This window comes from Lasioglossum baleicum, chromosome 1 (genome assembly GCF_051020765.1).
Source record: "Lasioglossum baleicum chromosome 1, iyLasBale1, whole genome shotgun sequence".
NCBI classification, from domain to species: Eukaryota; Metazoa; Arthropoda; class Insecta; order Hymenoptera; family Halictidae; genus Lasioglossum; species Lasioglossum baleicum.
The window spans coordinates 2,115,920-2,129,306 of NC_134929.1; the positions used below are offsets into that span (position 1 = coordinate 2,115,920).

Here is a 13,387-nt window from a genome sequence, read left to right on the forward strand (position 1 = left end):
ATATTAATTCATAAAGACCATGAGTCCCCTCATACCTTACTCCGTTAATGATGATATCGTCATTGCTGTTCACTTCAAACGCTGAATTTCCCAACATCAGTTTATTGTCCTGGAAATATACCCCGAACACGTTGTCGGAATTTTTCATTGATCCGGTAAAAAATTTTTCTAAATATTCACGCGCCAAAGGTCCGAAATTCTCGGTTAGATGTTGATTTTCCTCTCGATGAGTTTCTGGATTTTCAAAAATATTACGCATTGAAGATTCCAAAGATACCGTGCTCGGTGATTCGAAAGTATCCTGTTGCGACATCGTTGACTCGATCTCATCGTCAGCGAGCGTTACTTCAACATTCTTTTTCTTCTTTATTCTTCTTCTTTTTTTCATAGATGATGATGGCGTCGTTCCCCTAATATCTGAGAATCTTCTTTTTTTTTGTATGGGAGACGGTGGTGGTGTTTCCTTAATATCCGAGAACGTGGTGTCACTATCCGGTTCAACAGTAGATGTATTTTGAACTAGCTGTTTCAACGGTTCGACGATCGGCTGTAAAGTTGTTCGCAAATTCGTCTCGGCCATCATTTTCCCAACTTTCAACGCTAAATACTTTTTACGTATGGTATCACTGGTCTTCGCTATTTCATTCACGACTGAAGCTCGCAGCTTTTCGTTCTTTTCCTTTTGAGCTGACATATTGGAAGCGCAAGAGAGATTTACAGCCCACGATACAGCACCAACCACCCTTACCGAGCAACTGTACTCGTTACAGTATGACAAACTCGTTAAATCCACGTCTGTAACGACCGCGATTTGTAGGACTGTCTTTATCGATTACGAGAAATCCATACTTCTTTCGCCAACAATTTACACATAACGCGCTAAACGTTTCAAACGACATATCGGTATTTACATGATCCTGATGAATGTGACGCAAGTTCATGGTATCCTGTTTGAACAAAACCAGTAGATTGGCATTGTCACGAATTAAATGTTTAGGTATTCTCGCATACGACTGACCCAAGTAGAAGCAATCGACGTGTGAATGTCTACCCATCGCAAAATACTCTCTCATGATATCCTGCTCGTCACACGCCACATCGTCGAAGATAAATATCGAATCGGGCCGTACCTCTGCGGGGGGTATTACGTCAGCGTTGTCTGTGAACGCGAAGTAGCCTACATCCTTCCCCACGGATGAGAACAGTTTGCTCAAGTATTGATATTTTGGCTGATTCAGCGATTTTGAGTATACATAAACGTTTGCAAATCGTAGTCCGTTCGCACTCTCCAGCAGGCTGATCATAACGTTTGTTTTACCGCATCCTGACGGACCGCTTATGACACATCGTACATTGCCTGGTAACAATGATCCATGTTTTCGCATCGTCTCGTCACAATCGTCGAACGCGCGACACGTTGGAACACGAATATCCAAAGATTGCCTTACAAAATGCATGATTTGATTGATTCGATGAGGGAGGGGAGGTAGTATTTATATGAGAGCTCGAACACCGTAGGTATTAGTCACTCCCCTCCCCCGAACGTGTTCTTTTTAAAAGAGATAGTAGGCAAAATAGCTTATGAATCATCATTCACTCGGTTCGCATACGGGCAAGGGGTTTTTAAACAGAGCTATAAACGCGCTACCGTTTGAATTGCATATACCTGGATATCAATTCTGCGGTCCTGGTACGAAACTGACTGCGCGATTAGCTCGTGGGGATCGAGGAATCAATCCGTTGGATACAGCCTGTCGAGAGCACGATATAGCGTATTCGCGATACAAAGATCTTGAAAATCGTCACAAGGCCGATCACGTTTTGGCTGATCGAGCACTGCATCGGATAACGTCCGGAGACGCAACTTTGGGAGAGAAGGTGTCCGCGACTGCAGTGTTGGCAGCCATGAAAGCTAAAACGAAATTGGGCATGGGTTTGATAAAGAAAAAAGGTGAAAAGAAAAAAAAAACAACTAAACGAATTCTCCCGATCGCCAAACGTGGTGGTTTTCTACCGTTGCTGTTACCCGCTTTGTCGGCTATAGGCGCATTGACGGGTGGTGCCGCGGGGGTAGTCAAAGCTATAAACGCTGCAAAAGCTGCTAAGAAACAATTACAAGAAGCGGAGCGACACAATCGAGCCATGGAGGGTCGTGGGATACATCTCGCACCGTATAAGCATGGAAAAGGTTTGAAGGAAAAAAAAAAACAACGAAGAAGGACAACACGACGACAGATATCGAATTGATGGTCATGTGTAAAGGATTACCGTATTTTCGTGGAGTTTTTATGCGTGACGATTTACCGCTGCGTGCGTGGGTAAACGAGCGAGGTATAGTCAATCTAGATAATAGTCGTGGACCGGGAACGCACTGGGTCGCCTATATAAAACACGGCTCGCGTGTCAAATACTTTGATAGTTTTGGAAATCTTCAACCGCCGATTGAGTTGATTCACTATTTCGGCGCGAACGTGGCGATCTTATATAACCACGAACGTTTTCAAAACTACGACGAAAGCGTGTGTGGTCAATTGTGTGCGAAATTTCTCCGAGAATAAAAGACCCTGGAAAGAGTCTCTCTACACGATGTATGCGAAAAAGTCATTTACGTTTACATTGTCGGGAAGAAGCAGCATACTATCATCAAAGTACTTTCCCCCCATAGATCTGAGCAATGGCGAATATGAGCTGGGATTGCTCGATTTGCAAACTTATTATACGATACCGAACATCAGCGCCAACATTGGAAACAATAGATTCTACTTCGGTGAAAAAGATGAGGAGATCATCATCCCCGACGGTTCATACGAATTGGATGCAATCAACGCGTACTTGAGGCGTGAAATATGCGCGCGATATCCTCCAAAAAATGTCGATGAGACTGCCGCCTCAGAATATCCGCTGGTCTTACGGGCGAACAACAACACCATGAAAAGTGAAATTAAAAACAACTATCAAATAAACTTTGCAAAGCCTGGCAACGTGGGATCCATCCTAGGATTTTCCATAGATCATGTTTTACCACCAAACGTGTGGCATACATCGAACACACCAGTGAATATCATCAGCGTGAATATCGTACGAGTGGAATGTAACATAACCACCGGATCGTACGACAATGGTAAACTCGTTCACACGATACATGAGTTCGCGCCTCAGGTACCACCAGGATATAAATTGTCGGAAACGCCTGCGCGAGTCATTTACCTTCCAATCGTTGCACGAGTAATTGACGATTTAACCATTCGCATAGTTGATCAATCCGGACGTTTGATTGATTTTCGAGGTGAAGAAATCACGGTGCGACTACACGCGCGACGAAGCAATGCTAATTCATAATACGGTATTCCATACATTGAACAACAGCATCGGTAACAACAGCAAGAAACTAACCGCAGAAAAAAGGTTGACGATTCGTAAGAAATTAACTGTGAAAAACGCAAAGTATCTACAATCTTTGGGCTTTATTGTTAAAAAGTGAAAGATCATGTTTGATGACATTTTGAACATCTCCGAAGCGCCAATCTTCGACAATCGTATAACGAAGATTGAGCTGCACACATACAATCCGTATGCTAACACAACGTTTGAAAACAGCGATGAGATAAGGATACCCATTCAACAACAAGACCTATACACGCTCCCATGTAAAAGCTTCCTATACGTTGAGGGAAAACTTAGTTTACCAGGAAAACTCGAATTACCGGTTGAAGGAGAATCCCACATCGATACGGTAACTCTCGAGAACAATACTGTTGCGTTTATGTTTGAGGAAATACGCTATGAATTGAATGGAGTGGAAATTGATCGGTCCAGAAATCCTGGCGCGACGACAACTTTGAAGAATTATGTGAGTCTGTCTAGAACGAGAAGCAGCGCATTGTCCAACGCTGGTTGGCTGTATGGTGATGATGGACAGAAGCAGACTGCAACGGCCACGGCTGCAATATATTTCAACTTTTGCGTACCTATGAGTGTTTTATTAGGCTTCTGCGAAGACTACAAACGCATCGTGATAAATGCTCGGCACGAATTAATTTTGATTCGCTCGCGTACCGACGCGAATGCGTTGTACAGTCCTTCCAACAACGCGAAACCTATTCTGAATCTATACAAAATTCAATGGCGAATGCCTCACGTCACATTGGATGAAGTACATAAGCTGTCCATGCTACAGATTTTAGACAGCGACAGACCAATCGACATGACCTTTCGATCGTGGGATCTGTACGAATATCCTCTACTACACACAACTACGAAGCATACATGGGCGATAAAAACGGCTCTACAAATGGAAAAACCGCGATACGTGATATTCGCTTTGCAAACCAATCGAAAGAACAACTTAATGAAAACGGCTACACGATTCGATCATTGTGCATTGACAAATATTCGACTTTACTTGAACTCGGAAACCTATCCATACGATGATCTAAATATCGATTTCGAGAAAGGTAAATACGCGTTGCTCTATGACATGTATGCAAAATTCCAAGAATCATACTATGGAAACGGTGAAGCGCTACTCGATGTCACGGATTTCTTGCAATACGGTCCACTCGTCGTTCTCGATTGTTCTCGACAAAACGAAGTGTTAAAAAATGCTACGGTTGACGTGCGAATTGAATTTGAATGTCGAACCGACGTCCCCCCCATCGACAACAGCCTACTGCTTAATAATACATGACCGTATCATGGAATACAATCCACTAACGAACATTGTTCAAAAAATTACTTAAAAAACGCTTGTACAAAAAATATATACTTTATCAAATAAAAAATTATGTGAATGATTTTTTATTTAAAAAACAATCCTCATCCTTGCAATAGCGCTGTACCACCCCTCGAGAGAGTTTCTACTCCACTTTTTCAGAGTGGTATAGAGTTTCCCCCTTATCTTTTTACCGCATGTAGGATTGTACCCTCGAACGTGCTTCATGATTCTTATTCATATCATTGCAAGAGGTGCGTTTCATAATCTGTAACAGCATTATTTCGCTGCTGATGCCGAGTTGTCAAGCTGGGGAAACATCTGAACACAATCCTACATCACCGAGAGAATTTCTACTTCACTTTTTTTTTCAGAGTGGTATAGAGTTTCCCCCTTATCTTTTTGCCGCATGTGGAATTGTGCCCCAGATGTTTTACGGTTCTTATCCATATCATTGTAAGAGGAGCGTTTTATAATCTGTAACAGCATCCTTTCGCGGTTGATGTTGACTTGTAAAGTCTGAGGAATTTTGTCTTTCCTCTATGAGACTTTTCTAATCTAGCAAGCTGTAGTAGTGGCGTTCTTTAACGGTTTGGAGTTACCAGGCCAAAACATCTGGTCACATCAGTTCTCTCGATTAGCACTGATTGAATTTCGCGAGTACAGATTTCATTATCTACTGCAACGAAACGTCTTTTCTAATCTCACGAGATTTCATTGCATCTTTTTCCGGAGGGGGTACTTGTATAAAACAATGGGTGTTGGCAATGTCCAAGCACATTTCAAGATGTTATACCTAATTATTGAGGCTGAAGTTTCGCTCAGTGGGTATTTGGAGTTGATGGTAAGTATAAAGAAATAAATAATATTTTATTAAAGATATTTTAATTAATAAATATTATTACAGATTTTCAACACGGAGGAGGAGCGAACAGCGTTCATCAGGGGATGGCAGTATGCCGTGAGGCATAGTGCTGATGAATGGGACGCGTTTGCCACAATTGATATTCCATTAGATATGGTGCGTAAGTTACCAATTTTTATATTTATTAATAATTAACACTTAAAAATAATTTTTATATTTATTAATAAAAAAAAATGATTAATATTAAAAAACTTTTTTTCTTTGCAGGACATCAATGAGCAATAATTGGTATCATAAAAAAAGGAATCCCTCAACCCAGTCAATATTTTGAAGTAATGTTTTAAAAATTTCAAAAATGTAAAAAATTTTTTATAATAAAAATCATTTTTTTAAAATTATGATTTATTTAAAAACAATCCCTCATACTTCTCAATCTACTACTCAATCCTACTTAATGTAATAAAATTATTTTATAATAAAAAGCATTTTGAATTAAGATGTATTTTTTTATTTACAAAACAAACCTCCTACTTCCCAATCTGAAGCGCATAGAATATAATGTTTTCATAGGATGCGTCTCCATACTTTTTTTCTTTTCATAGATAAAATTTCTCAATCGATACTGTAATGCCCCCAAGGAAGAGTATTAATCAAATTATTACAAATATATCGCTTATCGTCGTACGGGCTCAATGCTAATTTTATTTCCGACATCGAATACACCTGATGTCGTACAGACGCTATACAATTACTGCTAACACTCTTTTCCGTATGATTATTAAGACATTCGACATAGTCTTCGAAACTTATATCTCGAGCGGTAACGTTTGTCCTAATGCCTTTGATCTTTTTGGTTTCACAATCATCATGCACGCGAAGCGCATACATTTTCGAACGAAGTCCTACGAACTCTGTCATGATTTTACCGCCATTTTCATCCTTCATCAATCCGAGCTGTTTCTTGTTTGCAATCGGAACACCGTAAACGTTGTTCACTGTATAATTACTGGTGTCATATCGATGGATATCACGTTTCACCAATGTCTCATACGCGTCATCGCAAGTGATTTCATATATCAGACTATCCGTGTCCGTGTATAAAATCTTACAATTTTGCTGGAATTTTGGATACATGTACTCGTAATGAAAAGTGTATAAATGAAATTTTGATATATCCAATATGGACATGCCTACGTAGATGGGCTTGTAAAATTTAACGAGCAGCTTTTTCATCTGAATTGCGACGAAGTCTTTAGAAAACACTGTATAACTGTGAAAATTTGGTCTAGCTATCAATCGTTCAACTCCGTGTCTACCATTCCATCGAGAAAGTAATTTCACGATCGCATGATTTCGAACGTTCTCCATCGTTTTTCCAAACACAGCATTGTTCATTAATTTGAACAAATTCTTTGAAAAATCGTTGGTTGCGTTGGTGCGTAATTTTGTATTCAAGTCGATATATTCATGCAACCATCGTGACTGTTGAAACTCTAGAATTCGATGAATTTTCTTCAATTTCAGATTATGTTTTAAACTTTGCTGGAGGTATCGATAATGTATAACATATCGCTCCTTATTGCGAAGTGTTGCCAGCAACTTTCTTTGACTCGAGCTGGTTGCTGCATCGTGACTTGGACAAAATGGAAGATCTGCGTGAGCATCGTGAATTTCGCGTGGATACTCTAAATCAACCTCCAAAATGTATCCTACAGGGCTATCGATTGGAATGGATTCAACGTTGAAATTATCAATATCCTCCACCCATCGAAAGTCTCTGTGCGGTAGAGGTTGCGACATGGCCCAACCATACAAATTATTCACGTCAAAATACATTAAGTAGGTGGATGGTTTACTCGAATCGTGCGTAGACAAATATTTGTTGTTTGCATATGCATATCTGTGAGAACATTGGCTCAATCCACCACGTATTCCTCGCTCCACGAACAAAAGCATATCGACGTCGGTGAACAACTCCAATTCAATCTTCGTCATTTTCAACATCACATCCCACGCGAAACCGGGGAGCGTGAAATAATGTGCTGGATCAAGCTTATAATTCTCGAGACAGTCATCGCGAAAATTTTCGAAAACATCTGCCAACAACAATACATCCAATTTTAGATATAAATCACTGTACTCTCCTAGCGTTTGTATGGTGAAACGCGACCAAACAGTATTTGCATGAAGGTAATCGACGTCGGATATCTCGCTACCATTTAACCGATTGTAAAATGCTTCGCGCGGCGGTAAACATGTATCATTTAATTTATCGTATGATGCCAGATAGTCGTATGGAAACACGCCTTTTCTAGTCAACAGGTTGAAATCATCGTTAGAAAGATGTGTAAATTCACCTCGTACGATGCGGAATTTATTTTTGTTTAAATACGATGACAGCTTGTCCAGACTTGAGTTCAAGAACTTGAATGAGTCGATGAAGCGAAATTTTAAGAACTTTACATACTTTCGTTCTTCACCCGGCTGTCTCCCGATGGAAACGTTTTTCGTGAATGAGATATACTTCTCTTTCGTCAATGGTAATACGTCTATCCGTCCCTCAAACGAATTTGCTAATTCTTTTATGATGAAATGTGCATCGTAGCCTGATAAATTATGGAAAACCACTGGTATCACGTACGAAGATTGATAGCTTAAATTGCATTCGTTATGAGCTGGACCACGATATGCGCCCGTGAAATGACAATGATCACGCACTCGTATATCGTTTTCCTCAAACGTTTTCTCGCAGACATGACAATGTGTGGCTGTACGAAAATTTAATTTTTCTGCTTCAGTTAGTGAATTCATCGGCACCGTTTTATCAAATAGCGGCTGTAATTTCTGACTCAGCTCGTGCAACCTGTTTGCAAACCATGCAGTGCATCCCGCTTTATCACGATAAACCTGATACTCGCACAGCGATTCATCGTAGCGACAATGAATATAGTATCCTATACTAAACGCGTGGTGTTGTTGATATTGTACGCGTGCTGCACGGTCTTCTCCCTCCTGTTCCTCAGGCAGCAGCAGACACTCCAAGTCAGCATAGATAATGAACGGTGCCTGTTCTTTGTTTAGAAAGTTTTTAAAGTGCAACCACTTATCTTCGCTCGTTGGAAGCGTCAGAGCACAATCATTCATTCGTTCACAGTCGATTGTATGAATGTTTAATCTCTCCGGCGTAGGGAAATATTGCAGGCACCTGTGGGAAGAAAACTTTTCTTGCTTCAAAGAATTTAAAAAACAAAAAAACGTGCAACTTACCGATCACAAATATGCTTCGTGCACTTATGCTTGCTAAGCTGTGATGAAACCAATCTTGGCAAATTTCGTATACATGCGAAATGGCCGTGCGTCTTTGCAGCATTCTGGATAAACAGCAAATTGATATGTCTTCTCCGTTTCTTCTCAGTCAAATGAAGTGTTACACATTTCTTGCGCACCCATTCGAACACGTTTATGGAAACATCGTTTTTTCGTTCAAATTTTCGAATGTCTTTGAATAGCATGGGTGATTGAAAACCTTCGGTTTGAAGCACTGTTTTGTAGTGTGGATATGATGATAAACGCGATGGATTTGTCTTGGCCGGATAGAGACCCACCACGACCGCCCAAAAAAAGCATGCCTCATCCTTGCTATTCACGTCCACGACCGCTCTTTTCAACTGTATCGTTCGAGGCAAGTAGGTTTCAGTGATGCAGCCGGCTTGCAATGGCTGGTATTTGCTAAAGTTCACAATCAAATGCAGTATCTTCGACAGTGCCCACCCGCTGTCTCGCTCTTGAAACTCTTCCAACGATGTCAAAAGCGTTGGCACAATGTCTCTCTGATACCACTGTCGTAGATTGCTTGTCCGAAACAATGCAACGTTTCGCGTGCCGAAACTTTTCACGGAAACCTCGTTGGTGTGTTGCATGAATTCTGCCTCCAACGTCACGCTAGCTTTCAGCGATGAATGCACGTTTAAAAATTCTGTAACGCGTCCTGTAACCATTCGTTTTGCATGTTGTAAAAATTGTTTAGGATCGATATGTTCCACGTTGATAACGATGCCAGTCGATATGCGACTTTTAAACGCCGACTCGACATTTTCGCAACGGAGCGTCGAGGCTCTCGCACCGCCGCGATCATATAAACCTCTACCGGTGTGTGGCGAGGAAATACGTTTGTGCAATGAAACGTTCAAAGTTTTCATACGACACATAGTTGATGTTAAACTAGATTTCATGCTCCCCGACAATTCATCCTTTGCACTGGATAGATAATTGATGCAGCATTGCAGAGACTCGATGTACGAGCGATGCCATTCGTGATACTCATCCATAGTTTTCAGCAGCATTGACATGCTTGTCAAACACCTCAACATTTTTTTCCACGTTTCAATCATCTTGCTACCGCACAGTTGTCGACAAAAATATTCCTTTCAACTTTAATTTGTTAATTTCCAGTTCTCAAAATATAATTGCACTTTGCAATGTAACGGTGGCACCGTTTTTAACTATGAATATTAAATAACTTTTTTTTGTCACGGCAAACGTTTGCAACGATGAAACGTTTGCAAAGACTACAATTCACATTCCATCGTGTCCTATTTATTCATTGCTACCCTTAGAGATAAGGGTGATGTCTAGATGACGTAAGAAAGAAGGGGGCGGTGCCTAACAGCTTTGTCCTTGGCCTAGATGACGTAAGAAAGAAGGGGGGGGGTATGACTCAGGAGCTCTGTCCTTGGCCTAGATGACGTCAGAAAGAAGGGGGCGGTGCCTAACAGCTCTGTCCTTGGCCTAGATGACGTAAGAAAGGAGGGGGCGTTGCCTAAAAGCTCTGTCCTTGGCCTAGATGACGTAATGCTTGTGCAATACCATTAAGTGATGACTCAGCAGCTCTGTCCTTGGCCTAGATGACGTCAGAAAGAAGGGGGCGGTGCCTAACAGCTTTGTCCTTGGCCTAGATGACGTAATGCTTGTGCAATACCAAAGGAGTATCATCTTTCATAGGGATTGTCCCCCCCTCCCCGCGAAAAAATATGATGCAATAAAATATGATGTAATATATGCTTGCGCAATACCGCTCTGCGGTACCACCCCTTAAGTGATGACTCAGCAGCTCTGTCCTTGGCCTAGATGACGTCAGAAAGAAGGGGGCGGTGCCTAACAGCTTTGTCCTTGGCCTAGATGACGTAATGCTTGTGCAATACCATTAAGTGATGACTCAGCAGCTCTGTCCTTGGCCTAGATGACGTAAGAAAGAAGGGGGCGGTGCCTAACAGCTTTGTCCTTGGCCTAGATGACGTCAGAAAGAAGGGGGCGGTGCCTAACAGCTTTGTCCTTGGCCTAGATGACGTAATGCTTGTGCAATGCGGTACCGCTCTCCCGTGAATTGGAAAGTTCCTCAGAACCGCCTGAATTGGGAAGTGAATTAGAACCCCCCTATATATCCTACTATTGTTTATCGCTCAGGTCAACAGTTCATATCAGTTTATCAATTAAAACATCGGATTGAAGAAGTTTTTAACTATCTTCGATCAATTCCCAATCTTGGTGAGAAAATTCGCAGAAACATTGCAGTTCGTTTGCGGGAGTGTATTCTTCGATTTATACTTCTTCGAATAATTCGAACTAATGGTGGGATTTTGCGGGTGCAGAGCAGGAACATAAACCGAATAGAGTAAGTCTCTTAGAAGTTATGTTTATGTCATGCAAAAATGTTAATTGTCGCACAAATTTCACGGCATTCCTTAAGGAAATGTTTTTTTTACACCATTTTAGTCGCCAGCAATTGTTCACCTGATCTGAAATGTTGGCCTGCAGCCTGCGGTTCACTTAAGCAACGAGATTAGTACGCTATTTACTTGTGTATCATTGCTGAATGTAAAAATTTTGCAAACAAAGAAGCTGCAAAAATTATAAGACAACATCAGTTTTTAAGAGAATGGTTGAGATGCGACCCATAGTTCCTTTCACAAAGTTGGTCCTTATGACTAGTGGAACACGATTAAACAAAAAAAATTTTTTGTTTTTTTTACCTTGATTTTCAAGGTCAAGGTCAATTTTACCAAATCGTAGGTGTAGAATCACGCTATGGTGGCCGTGACATAATTTAGTGACACCCTGTACACATGGGTAGACCTCGCCGCCCCAATGATCAGCTGAGATGTGCACGTCCGCGATTTGCAGTAGCGTTGCGAACAAAACCACGCGTATTGCATTAGTCGATTTCGAGCAGAGTTCAAATTTAGCGTTGCGGAGATACTCGCGATCTCCATTAACTTTAAACACAATCTATATTGAAACTCTATTAACTTTCCATTAACTCTAAACAATCTATATTGGAGTGTAGCGTTGCGAATGAAATAGTCGCGCTTCGAATTACGTTTCATTGTGATTGCTACTTGAAGCAATATCTAAGAAATAGAAATTTTATGACAGTTTAAAGTTTGTATAATTGACTTGCATAAAATGTAAAGTAGTTTTTTGAATCTCAGTTCATTGAATTAGTGTTGCGTGGCCAAAGGATCGCGTTTGCGTTCGAGTCTTTCGACATTTCGGGCGCCCATACTTCAACTGCAACGATACACTGCAAAAGTGGTCGCAGTTGATTACGGCTGCCGGGTGCGGTGTAGGCATTAGCAATTTCGAGTCGAGTTGCGAGAGAATCACAACGCGTTGAATTAGCGTAGGATTTGAGGAAATCGAAATTGATGCAGGGAATATCTGGAGCAAGATTAGTGGAGGTTCGCACCTACATACTCTTCAAGTAAGCGAGACCTCGCAGCACGTGACCGCGTGGCAGCATCTCTGGCTGACAAAGCCAGCGTTACTAGGCGGCTTCGGTCTATACTCAAAGCGACCAGCTCCTGGGGCGTATACTCGCGACTTGGAATAACGCTGTGAGCGGAGAGGACGTCTGTCCTGGCGTTACGACGTCCAGGCAGGCGGATGGTGTCATTGCGTTTGGATCCGGGGTTGATCCTATGGGCTTGAAAACCCAGTCACCAGCTATCTCGCCTCGTCTCTACTTCATTTCGATTAGACTAGGATTTGATTAACTACTGTTTTCGACAATGGCAAAGAGGGATAGTGAAGGAACCGGGTCCTCTCCACTAGTACACTTTGCCATTTGTAATGCATGCCGCGAATAAATTAATAGACCGCGAAACACCATCTCTGCGTTACGAATTAGCGTTGCGACAATTGGTTGTCGCTGTTGAATGTAAGAGGTAAATATATATCATGAATTTTCTATGTTACCGATCTCCAATACTCGTGGCGCCATCCAGTGAGCAAAGATTACTCGTTCTCAGAAATGCGTGATATAAAAGAGTTGCGTAGAAGCGCGTGTGAGAAAAGAACGCACGATTGTTCGAAATGTTATACAAGAAAAGTTATATTGAGTTATATTGAGGTTCGTCTCTTTGACGACAAAATCTTTTTCTGTTCAACATAAAATGTATGTGTTCCTTCAAATATATCAAGTGTGTTTCACAAACCAAAACTTCTTAACCTAAAATTACAACAGTCGCGATTGCCTTAGTGTCGCGAAAAGTACCAACGCGTTGTCTTGAGACGCGATGAAAGTACGCGCATATTGGAAAACGCCTAAAAGATCAAATTCAATTATAAGAGTCGCGACCTCGTATTAGAGTAGAGTAGTGACATTGCAGCACAGAGCATTGAACATTTAAGTTTCAGAGACACTTTTGGATATCCAAATGTATTTGGATATTACTTTAGTTTCTTTGATACCGTAAAAATGTGGAGCATACGCCCACCGCCGGACCACTACGTAGAAAAGAAAAACGTATTGG

At 41.3% G+C, this 13,387-nt stretch overlaps 2 protein-coding genes across 2 annotated transcripts; one reads left to right on the plus strand and one right to left on the minus strand.

The window, feature by feature from the left end:
• Positions 1-3,325: 3,325 nt before the first annotated feature.
• Positions 3,326-5,299, plus strand: LOC143210602 (uncharacterized). Its single transcript, XM_076427610.1, has 4 exons — positions 3,326-3,416; positions 3,519-4,012; positions 4,178-4,454; positions 5,274-5,299. Exons 1-4 carry the CDS (start codon positions 3,326-3,328, stop codon positions 5,297-5,299), a joined length of 888 nt encoding a protein of 295 aa, XP_076283725.1.
• Positions 5,300-6,183: 884 nt separating this feature from the next.
• LOC143211652 (uncharacterized) lies at positions 6,184-10,239 on the minus strand. The gene is made up of 2 exons (XM_076429503.1): positions 8,844-10,239; positions 6,184-8,781 (listed from the first exon to the last, which is right to left on the minus strand). Exons 1-2 carry the CDS (start codon positions 9,965-9,967, stop codon positions 6,189-6,191), a joined length of 3,717 nt encoding a protein of 1,238 aa, XP_076285618.1. The 5' UTR covers positions 9,968-10,239; the 3' UTR covers positions 6,184-6,188.
• Positions 10,240-13,387: the final 3,148 nt, after the last annotated feature.